The sequence below is a fragment of the Myxine glutinosa genome, chromosome 14 (genome assembly GCF_964187855.1).
Source record: "Myxine glutinosa chromosome 14, kmMyxGlut1.1, whole genome shotgun sequence".
Lineage (NCBI taxonomy): Eukaryota > Metazoa > Chordata > Myxini > Myxiniformes > Myxinidae > Myxine > Myxine glutinosa.
The window spans coordinates 24,486,101-24,498,325 of NC_136274.1; the positions used below are offsets into that span (position 1 = coordinate 24,486,101).

A 12,225-nucleotide genomic window follows, 5' to 3' on the forward strand; every position below is an offset into this window, starting at 1 on the left:
ACATGGTGCATTTTCAAGAACTCCCCATGCGGAATAAGATATGTTGATGATGTCATCGGTACCTTAATTATGACGTCATAATTTGACAATTACAACGCTTGATTAGATCAGTATGAATTTTTTTTTTCTCAACAATTCTTGGTCCGATTGGCACGAAATTTTCACCATAGGAGCACCTCCACCTATAGAATTCTAGTGATACTTATGACGTCATAGATCATGTGGTATGGGCGCCATCTTGGAAAAACGTCGCACCTCTATAATCTATGAAACCACTCTATGGAAAAAAAATTGAAACATGGCTCATTGTCAAGTACTCCCCATGGGGAATAAAAGATGTTAACGATGACATCGTTGTTGCCTTCGTTATGACCTCATAATTCAACAGGGATAACACTTAGTCTAATTTGTTTGAAATTTATTGAGCATGACTACCCAACAATTGTATTCGAGAATGTAAATTTATGATATCATCGCTCATGTGGTCTGGCACCCATAGTGGATCAAAGAAAAAAACCCTTCAAAAACAGAGTTCGCTCGCATCAAGTTGAGTGCACAGGGTAAGTATTCTATGAATACCATCTCGTTTATTGTGCATAGCTTTTGTTTATGGACCATTTACCAGCACCAGCCGGTGTTCACCCTTTACTTTCTACCTTTGAATTCCTTAGCTCCTTGAGTGCACTGGTGTTTAACTTGACTAGTAAATTCTCCCCCATTTGTCTACACTCAGACGTTTTCTCTTTGATTGATGTAACTCTTCCCTCTTTGCCACTCTGCTCAACATCCCTTTGTTTCTTTTCTCATCAAAGACGTTGACCCAAATCAGTTGGCAGCGAATAATGAATGAGCTGGGCGAGTCGATTACGAAGAACGTGGCAGTGTATAACCCCCAGCATGGCAAGTCATATCCACCATCAGAACTCAAGGACAGGGTGCAGTTTCGTAGTCAAGATCCCGAGACGGACCCGTCTCTGGTGCTGTTTAACCCTCGGTCCTCTGATGATGGTCTGTACGTTTGTGAGGTGTCAACATTCCCAACAGGAAACGTTGATGCAAAGGTCAACCTCACCATCATTGGTATGTAGTGTTTTATCACACCTGAAGTCCACAAGCTCCTTTATTCTGTGTAGCTGTTATTCTTGTCAACTCTGTTGCATTACATTTATGAAGTAGTTTGTATTGATTTTTGAAAAGCCCTTTTGCCGTGTTCGCAGTGAAACCCAAACTTAACATTTCCTTCATTCCACAACGCCTTATTTATGCTGCTGCGGGTCCGCTCGAGGTCGCCAAATGTGTGGCTGCCGGTGGTCGTCCACCCGCCACTTTTGCTTGGACCGTCCCATCTTGGCTCAAATACAGTGAAAAAACTGTGCTCACAACCGAGCCCGACAGGACGCATACCGCGACCAGCACGCTGCAGGTGGAGGATCGAACGTGGCGAGTGAATGGGATGCTCGCCACTTGCCACATCTCTCACCGAGCATTTGGCAAACCCCACGACCTGAGTACCAGACTAGAAGTCATGTGTAAGTTTGTCGGTTTGTATTTCTCAATGTGTATTGCAATTTTATTTGGTCTCTCCTTTGAGGCCCTTTTTACCTCCTGTTATGTTTTCACTCCTGTTTGTTTGTCTGTTGTGACAGGATGAAATGATTACATTTTGATGAAGATCCGGATCTGGATCCGGCTAGTAAAAATTTTAAAGTGATTCTTCACCATTGGGAGATGGGGCCAAAAACGATATATATGGCAGGATATCTCAAAACGTTGTGGACGGATTCAGATTAAACTTTGTAGAGAGGCTGGGAGTGTGACAAGGAAAAATTGATTCAATTTTGATGAAGAGTCGTTTCCGGATCTAGATCAGAGAATTTTTAAAGTGATTCTTCACCATTGAGTAATAGGGCTAAAATCGACATATCACACGATATCTTAAATAGTTATGGACAGATTTGGACGAAATGTGGTGGAAAGATTGGGTGTGTGACGAGAACAAATTGATTCGATTTTGGTGAAGATCTGAATATGGATTCGGATATGAGTATTATTTAATTTTTAAGTGCTTCCTCTTTGGATATCAAGTCCTTCCTCTTCTCCAATGGCTTGATCTTTGATCATCAATTTGGATTCAGACCAGGTCATTCCACTCTGGACATGATGCTTTTGCTGTCTCAACAATGGATGGAGGTCGTCAATGCCAAACAGGAAATCGGAGTTGTCACCCATGACATATCACTTGCCTTCGATACAGTCTGGCACCCTGCCCTTCTCACCAAACTCTCCTCTTATGGCATCCATGCATGGCTTGAGGACTTCCTCATCAGTCGCAGTCAACGTGTGCCCCTGAATGGAATTCTCCCATCTCCTTTTCTTGTTCAGGCTGGAGTACCTCAAGACAGTGTTCTGGTCCCTCTGCTTTTTCTGGTCTTCATCAATGATCTCACTGACTCTCTGGAAAATCCTCTCTGTCTCTTTGCTGATGACTCCACTCTGTCGCTCCATACCTCATCCCTCAGAAAGGCAGGCAGCAGCCTCCTCACTCTATGCAGACCTGGACAAAATCACAGACTGGTCAAACAAGTGGAACATGTCTTTCAATCCTGACAAATCTCACACTCACTTTGTCTCTCCGAAAGACCATCCGGACAAACCCCTCCCATCTACTTTCTCAACAATCCTCTCCAAGAAGTTCTGTCACTCAAGCTTTTGGGTCTCACTGTCTGCCATGATCTTTCCTTGGAAAACCACATTTCCAAGCTGGCTTCCAAAGCCAGCCACCGACTGGGCATCCTCCATCGTGCGAAGGCCTTCCTTGGCACACCTGAGCTTCTCACCACATACAAGGCTTTCATCCGCAACTTGATGGAGGACTGCTCTCCTCTGGGCTGGTGCTCCTGCCTCACACCCAGTTCGGCTTCACGCTGTTGAAACCAAAGCTTTCAGAATCATTGGAATCTCCCGCGATGACGCTGATTCTGAGGGCCGTTCTCTGTCTCTGTCTCTGTCTCTGTCTCTGTCTCTTCCTGTTCCTGTTCCTGTTCCTGTTCTCTACTGTTGTACTTATATGCTTCCCTCTATCTCCCCATCTTGTCTTCTGCTCCATGTATTATATGTTATATGTGTCCGTTTATGTTTTTTGTGATTAAGGTTAGCTCTTGCACGACCCTGCATCCTGTATACCAAAAAAATTTTTTAAAGTGATTCTTCACCATTGAGAGGTCAGGCAAAAAGCGATAAATCACATATTTGAAAAGTTATGGACAGGTTATGACTAACTTGGGGGATGAGTTGGTTCGGTGACAAGAACAAGCTGATTAGATTTTGGTTTAGATCCGAATCCAGATCCGGCCTATCAGTGGAATAGAAACATAAACTGTTAAACCTGGTGAAGGTCTGCGATCCACCGAGTGCCATTCTAGTTAAATAAACCTTCTACATTCCCCTGCCCCCCTTCTTCTGATCATGTGCTTGTTAGAGTGGACATCTCTCTGGCCATTCTCAGAGAGCCTCCTCAGCGTCGACGAGTCTGGCATTTCACTCAGGCCGACTGGCACGGTCTTCAAGCAGCCATCAATCATCTGGACTGGTCTCCCATCTCTACTGCCTCTGACATCAATTCTTCCTGGGAATTTATTCCAAAGCAAACTGCTCTCTCTCTCATGAACAGATTTATCCCATCTTGTCTTCAGTTGTCTTACCCTTCCTCCCGTCCATGGTACACTGAATCTTGTGGTGAAGCAGTTGCCCTGAAACAACTTGCCTTTGCCTCTTGGAAGGCTAATCCAACTGAAGGCAATCTCAGTTCCTTCCACCAAGCTCGGAACAAGTGTGTGTCTACCCTCAGGAGTGCCAGGAAGCACTATCTCTCCACACTCAAGAATGAACTCTCAAACCTGTCGCCTTCCTCCAAATCCTGGTGGCGTCTGGTCAAATCCGTTTCTGGTGTTTGTTCCCCCTCCATCCCCTCCCTTACCTCAAATGGCTACACAGTTGACACTGCACGTGACAAAGCAGAATGCCTCAACCCTGTGTTTGCCTCAAAATCTTGTGTCCCAAACCCATCTCTCTATGTTCCCACCTTACCCAGTCGAACCCAACTGCTCCTGGACTCTGTGTCCTTCTATCCTGACAAGGTGGAGAAGTTTTTGTCAAACCTCGACTCTGATTCTGCAACTGGACCAGACGGCATCAGCCCACGGGTCCTACAATCCTGTTCTGCCACTCTATCTCACCCCCTCTCTGTTCTTTTCACCCTCTCTTTTGCTCAAGGTCATCTGCCAGCATCATGGAAATCAGCAAACATTACCGCTTTACACAAAAAAGGTGCTAAAACAGAGCTTTGCAACTTCAGACCAATCAGCCTGCTCCCAATTATCAGCAAAGTCATGGAATCCATCATTGCGTCAGATATCAAATCCTTCCTCTTCTCCAATGACTTGATCTCCGATCATCAATTTGGATTCAGACCAGGTCATTCTACTCTGGACATGCTGCTTCTGCTGTCTCAACAATGGATGGAGGTCCTCTATGCCAAACAGGAAATCAGAGCTGTCTCCATTGACATATCACATGCCTTCGATACGGTCTGGCACCCAGCTCTGCTCACCAAACTCTCCTCCTATGGTATCCATGGAAATCTCCATGCATGGCTTGTGGACTTTCTCTCTGGTCGTAGTCAACGTGTGGCCCTGAATGGATTTCTCTCATCTCCCCTTCCTGTTCAGGCTGGAGTTCCCCAAGGCAGTGTTCTGGGCCCTGTGCTTTTTCTGGTCTTTATCAATGATCTCTCCGACTCTCTGGAAAATCCTCTCTATCTCTTTGCTGATGACTCCAATCTCTGCCGCTCCATTCCTCTTCCCTCAGATCGGCAGTCTCCAGCCTCCTCACTCTCTGAAGACCTGGACAAAATCACAGACTGGTCAAACAAGTGGAACATGTCTTTCAATCCTGACAAATCTCACACTCTTACGATGTCTCTCAGAAAAGACCGACTGGACAACCCTCCCATCTACTTTCTAACAATCCTCTCCAAGAAGTGCTGTCGCTCAAGCTTTTGGGTCTCACTATCTGCCATGATCTTTCTTGGGAAAACCACATCTCCAAGCTGGCCTCCAAAGCCAGTCGCCGACTGGGCATCCTCCATTTTGCGAAGTCCTTCTTTGGCACACCTGAGCTCCTCACCACATACAAGGCTTTCATCCGCAGCTCAATGGAATACTGTTCTCCCCTATGGGCCGGTGCTCCTGCCTCACACCTAGTTCGGCTTCACGCTGTTGAAACCAAAGCTTTCAGAATCATTGGAATCTCCCGCGATGACGCTGATTCTGAGGGCCGGGCCTTTCACACTCACCGCAGGCAGGTAGGTGGTCTTTCTGTCTTCTACCGACTCCTCTCTGGCCTTGCTCCCCCAGCTCTCTCTGTGCTTTGTCCCCCAAATTTTCCTAAAGGTCGCACAAGATCTGCCAGCAACCCTCTGATGGTTAAACTACCGAAATCTAGGCTCTCTGCTCAGCTTCACTCTTTCATTCCTCTTTTCTCCCACCTCTGGAACAAACTCCCACACTCCCTTCAATCCCACTCCTCCCTCCAGGTCTTTAAAACAGCTGTTCACCACCATCTCTTATCTTCCTCCATCCAAAACCTTGATCTTTTCTACCCCCACTAATTCACCCCAGATCCACTTTGTTTGAAATTCCAACTTCTTTCCTGGAAGTGCTTGCAGTGTTCATATGTTTTATACCTCTCCCACCCCCCCCCCCCCCCATTCCCATGCCATGTTGCGTTTGTGTCCTTCCCCCTCTCTCCCCATCTTGTCGACTGCTCCCGATGTTATATGTTTTATGTGTCGGTTTGTCTTTCTGTGTGATTAATGTTTGCACTTTCACGAGCCTCGATCTTGTATACAAAAAAAAAAGAAAGAAAAAAAAGTGATTTGTCCAGCAGCATTATGGGCTTCTGTTTACCATTCATTCATTTCAGAATACACACAGCAGTGTTTCTATAATCTGTAATAATTCAGTATTTGGGACTTGGATTTATACCTTTTCATTCTCAGAATAAAAAGGCAAATGAGACGAACCGTTACGATGGTGGTAAAATGCACGACCATCAACTGTCACTTTGAAGGCTAAGTTTGTCAGTAATCTGAGCAATTTAATTGGTAAATGAATAGTTTCGTGCAATTGGAGAAAAGGGACGGGGAAATAAAGATGGTGGAGGAGGAAACGAAACACAAGATGATGATGATTATGATGATGATGATGATGATGATGTTGGTGTGAACGCCAAAAGCAATGCTGGAGTATTTTTGTGTGTGTAGGTTGTCATTGACATTTAAACGAGTCACGTCACAGATCCACATTAGACGAGTAGCCTTTCAAGCCTCATCCCCCTCCTGAATGGGATCCGATAGAGTGGACGGCCGAAAGCTGTAGTGAAACCTCCTATTCCACGAAGCAGCTGTTGTTTCCAAATCGGAGCTGGCCTTGGCCTTGGCCTTGGCCTTGTCTTATGCAGACAGACTAGAGCACCCTTGATTCTCGCAAAGATGTTGAGATTTGAGCCCAACATTGGCTTGGTTATACATGGACAATCGCTCACCGTATGATAAAATAAAACAGCCACAACCAAACCCTCGAGTCGAGGAAGATTGCCCGGCCCACAGAACATTCAACGATGCACACAGAAGCTCATCACTGCGCCAGGAGAAGGTTGACGGGTTGAATGTGCGACGAGGACAATTTGATTCGGTTTTGGTGATGATCTTTATCCGGCCTATCAGCGGGATACAAAACATAAACTGTTCAGCCTGGTGGAGGATTGCGCTTTACCGAGTGCTGTTCTTGTTCTGTTGATGCAAAGATGTCTACTGGATAACATGCCGGTGATTTCAGGACCTGTGTTTTGACGTCTTCGTCATCCATAGACTTGTTACCGGGCAGATGTTCTTTGAATGTCCAAAGATATAAATCACAACGTGACAAGTCTGGACTGTATGGCGGATTATTTGGAACATTCCAACTCATTTCCACTATACTACCCAGGTATTTATGGTCCGGTAGAGTAGAGATGCTGTCTTCCACGAGCTTTATGGAATTCCAAGTGTGAATGAATGATTTGGTGACGGAATTTGGTTGCGTATGAGAATGTTCAAGATTGCTCACCAATTTACGGCCATTTTTGAACTCGCTGCGCCAATGGAACACCACTACGTGAGAGACACCTGTTGCCAAGTTGTGCAGATGTCTCCTGTGAATTTCAGCTCGTTTGATGATCTCCTTCATAAGGAACTCTGTGGTCAACCTCTGTTCCACAGCACTCACGACCAACGGCCACAATCTTTGTTTTACCCAGAATGCCGTGAGAAGTCGATGCAACTTGTTCGCGGTCGACAACATCGGTGCACTGAATTTTAGCATAGAACCATTATATTTATGACCAGTCACGTTTGGTTTATGACCATAGCCAGTCACGCTCAATAATGAAAAAGGTCATATCAACCTTCAACCACAGTCCAGTTTGGCATCATCACGTGACTGGCTTGCCATTGGTTAGCTGTGCAATTTTAGTATCGCCAATTAAACACGGGTTGCCATTATTTCAACCAATCAGCCTTCAGCTCATTTAGCATTGCTTTTTCCAAATAATTGCTGTGAAAGCCAAAATATGTCTCTTGCTGTTGCAAGGAATAGCTGCAGGTGTACAAATGGTGTGAGAACTGGGAATTATGCCTCGTTTACAAACATTCATTTTATTAATCAACATTCAGATAGATATTAAAAAGGCAAACAAGCAATTTGGGATGAATATGAATGAATGATCGTTTTAAGGCCATTTTCCCCGCTACAGCGGGGGTTAGCCTTGCGGGCCCCGTGACAATCATGGTTCCCTGTTTGAAGCAATGTTTTTATGCCTGGATGCCCTTCCTGACGCCAGCCCTTGGTCGCCTCTTACGATGCGCGGGGATACGGTGTACCTATTCTAAACCGGGGTACACACCGGGATCATTCATCCCAGCAAGCTGGTACTCAATTTGCCGACCTCGGAAGGATGACAGGCTGAGTCAACCCCCCTGGCGTTAATTCAGCGATCGACCGGGATTCGAACCCAGGATCCTAGGATCCCAAGCCGGCACCCGAACCGCTAAGCCAACACCAGGGGATAGAACATGGAAATGCTATATACTTTCGCCTCTGTTCCTGCTCTTGATGCACAATGAAAAGTGAACCAAAATATGATAAGATGATGAGAATGAAAATGAAAAGTCTTTTTTTTTTTAAACCATCAATGTGGAAATAACATTCAGGTGCGACAAACCCCACAGTGATGGCCGATATGTTGATTGTGGTGCTGAAACACTGCTGTTGTCTCTTGAGGTCTAGCGTGACGGTAAGGTGTGAGACTATGGCGGTTCATGAAAGACATCAAATGGGAAATAGTCATCAGTTGATAGATTATGAAGAAAAGAAGCAAAATAAAAGTTGTTTTTTTTCAGCTTCCAAGACAATCACGGCAATGTTAAAGACTCTAGTACCTCACCCTGGCGGCTCGCATGAGGTACTAGAGTCTAGGTTTTAACTAGCCAAACTGAAATGGATGCCACTCAAGCACGAGCAATATTTCTTTCACTCAAAGTGGATGTAGAGGGGGTGGTTGGAGGAAGAAGATTAAAATGGCTCCAATAAACCATACTATCAACACCCACTCAACCTACCTACCCCATCTATCCATAATGGGGTCGGTGTGTATACTGTGTATGTATGTATGTATGTATGTATGTATGTATGTATGTATGTATTATATATACATAAAATTGTTATTATTATTTTTTTAAAGAAAGAAGGCGCTTCCAACCAGAAAGTAAAATTAGATCTACTCTGGGAATTTGAGCAAATAAGCAAGAGCAGATCTGGTCTCAGGCTCAGGTCCGGTATCAAGAGCAGACGGTTGTGTGTGTGTGTGTGTGTGTGTGTGTGTGTGTGTGTGTGTGTGTGTGTGTGTGTGTGTGTGTGTGTGTGTGTGTGTGTGTGTGTGTGTGTGTGTGTGTGTGTGTGTGTGTGTGTGTGTGTGTGTGTGTGTGTGTGTGTGTGTGTGTGTGTATATATATATATATATACAGTATATATATATATATACAGTATATATATATATATATATATATATACAGTATATATATATATATACAGTATATATATATATATATACAGTATATATATATATACAGTATATATATATATATACAGTATATATATATATATATATATGGAAAAAAATCTCTGGCTCTCTTTGTGCATGTTCCATGCAGGGCCATGTCTTCTAAGTTTCAAACTCCAAACTTGGGGTGCAAATACAACTTTGTGCGGGGGGTAACATAGGCTTTGTGGCCTCATGCGGGGGGGTGGGGGGGGGGGCATAAGTTCTCTATGTAAATATCTATCGTGTAGCGCACCTGATGGTGGTGGCAGAGGGTATTGCAATTCCCATTTTTACCTGGGCAATGGTGAGGTTAAAGCACTCTTCACACGGGTAAATATATTTGGGCAAAAAAGAGAACCAATTAGTCCGTCAACGAGGCGACGTGTACGCTCTGCTAGTATATATATATAATTTCAAAACACACCTGGTCACAAGTGTGCCTCACTGACCGGGTCTTCACAGTATGAAATGGGGGTAGAGGCACTGTTCTCTCGAAGCAGACTAGTTTACCACCCAGCCCTTTTTGTTCTGTGACGAGACAACATTTTACATTTGTCTTGTTTCAATCCAAGGGGCTGGTTGTTCTACTTTTGTTTTATTTGTGTAGCCCCCACCTCGAGTGGCCTCTGGCTTTGTGGCGGGCAAAATCCCACAAATAAAAAAATAATTAAAAAAATCATCCTGTTTTGGCCTTCAACCTCGATACGGACAGATAAGGTGGGCTAGAAAGAGCATATATGCCTCCACAAGCAGCAACTACACTTGGATGCATACGTACCCCCATCCACTGTCAGCGAGAACACAAACTACAACAACAAAAAAACATTCTGGGCTTCCCCTCCCAGAATCTACAGCACTGAAAAAATATGGTAGAGCATCCAAACAACCACCTGCCTTTATAACCTTCACCCCTCAACAACAGAACACACACATACACCACACACCTCATATTGGATATACCTTTCATGTCAGAACAGTTGTACACCCAAAGACACAACAAGGTATGTAGAGTAATCTACTGGCACATCTGCAGAAATTTCAATATCCCAGTTCCATAAAACTCATGGAAACATGAACCAAAACAATCATTGAAAACAAGGACATAATGCTCACATATGACCTGATGATCCCATTGAGTGTGAACATAGAAAACAAAGCATTGTGGGCAGACATAGTACTCAGATACAATAAGGAAAAGAAGACTCATTGCTAATTGAGGTCTGAGTACCCAGCAATGTTGGCCTAAATAATGTAGAAATCAAGAAAATGACCAAATATCAAGACCCCAAAAATGAAGTGAAAAATCCTGGAAGCTGAAGAGTGCCGAAATTGTACCAGCGATTATTGGAGCAACGGGAATGATAAAGAACCTTACAGACCTTACGTATCTACGGTAGTGTCCATGCCATCCATACACAGGAGGTTATTAGACTTCACGGAGAGAGTTTATTGGTTTATATCTGGTGCAGTGTATGATTTGGGCAAGAAAACTGAAATTCAGAAATTTTACATTTTCTTTACACATCTATGTTTTCAAGCACACTGCACTCCCAGTATGACCGCTGAATAAAACATGAGAGGGTGGGTGACTGTATTTTGAGCGGTGGCAATTATTATACTATCGTAGGCTTTGGCCAAGCAGGTTTTGCTGTGTAGCGTGCCATGGCGGAAATAGCATGTTGGGCCACAAAGGTTTACAGTGCATTCAGAAAGTATTCAGACCCCTTCACTTTTTTCACATTTTGTTATGTTGCAGCCTTATGCTGAAATCGATTAAATTCATTTTTTCCCTCATCAATCTACACTCAATACCCCATAATGACAAAGAGGAAACAGGATTTTAGAAAGTTTTGCAAATTTATTAAAAAGAAAAAACTGAAATATCACATCGACATAAGTATTCAGACCCTTTGCTATGACGCTTGAAATTTAGCTCAGGTGCCTCCCATTTCTCTTGATCAGAATTTTTTTTGTAGGCTTCCCCAGATCTGTGCCTCGACACAATCCTGTCTCTGAGCTCTGCAGACAGTTCCTTCGACCTCATGGCTTGGTTTTTGCTCTGATATGCATTGTCAGCTGTGAGACCTTATATAGACAGGTGTGTGCCTTTCCAAATCATGTCCAATCAACTGAATTTACCACAGGTGGATTCCAATCAAGGTGTACAAACATCTCAACGATGATCAAGAGAAATGGGAGTCACCTGAGCTAAATTTCAAGTGTCATAGCAAAGGGTCTGAATACTTTTGTCAACGTGATATTTCAGTTTTTTCTTTTTAATAAATTTGCAAAACTTTCTAAAATCCTGTTTTCTCTTTGTCATTGTGGGGTATTGGGTGTAGATTGATGAGGGAAAAAATGAATTTAATCGATTTCAGCATAAGGCTGCAACATAACAAAATGTGAAAAAGTGAAGGGGTCTGAATACTTTCTGAATGCACTGTATAATGAATGAATGATCGTTTTAAAGCCATTTTCCCCGCTAGAGTGGGGGTTAGCCTTGCGGGCCCCATGACAATCATGGTTCCCTGTTCAACCAAATCCACCATCACTGCTCACTTCCACTCATTCGTTCCCTTTTTTTTTCCCCAGCATGAGAAACCAACTCCCACATCCTCTTCGATCTCATTATTCCCTCAAGTCATCAAGACAGCTCTTCACTGCCATCTCAGATTATCCCCAATCCAAAACCTTGATCTTTTCTCTCCTCATTAATTCCACCCCACCCCAATCCTCCCCCTACCAAATTTCCAGTTTTCCATCCTGAGTTTCTTTCTGTATCCATCTTGTCCAGCTCTGCTGCTCCCCACCATTCTTCCACACACCCATTGTTTGTCCACCTCCCCCTGTCTTGGCCTTCAACTCTGCTGTTGGTGTCTACCCCCCCCCCCCCCCCCTCTGTCTGCTGTTCCTTTTGTCCTATTGTGTTCTGATCCTTTCAGTGTACTTGCACTAACTCTAACATGAGCCTCGTCTATGTACACAAAAATGTCAAGAATGAAGTTTTTGTTTTGCTACAACATGTTT

General features: G+C 43.9%; 1 protein-coding gene across 1 annotated transcript in view; it reads left to right on the top strand.

Moving 5' to 3' along the window:
• LOC137439503 (nectin 1b) overlaps positions 1 to 12,225 on the top strand; it is a 66,504-nt gene that overhangs the window by 48,808 nt on the left and 5,471 nt on the right. The window contains exons 3-4 of the mRNA XM_068135302.2: positions 813 to 1,080; positions 1,218 to 1,529. Coding sequence (XP_067991403.2) covers positions 813 to 1,080; positions 1,218 to 1,529 — 580 coding nt within the window. The remainder of the gene's footprint in view (positions 1 to 812; positions 1,081 to 1,217; positions 1,530 to 12,225) is intronic.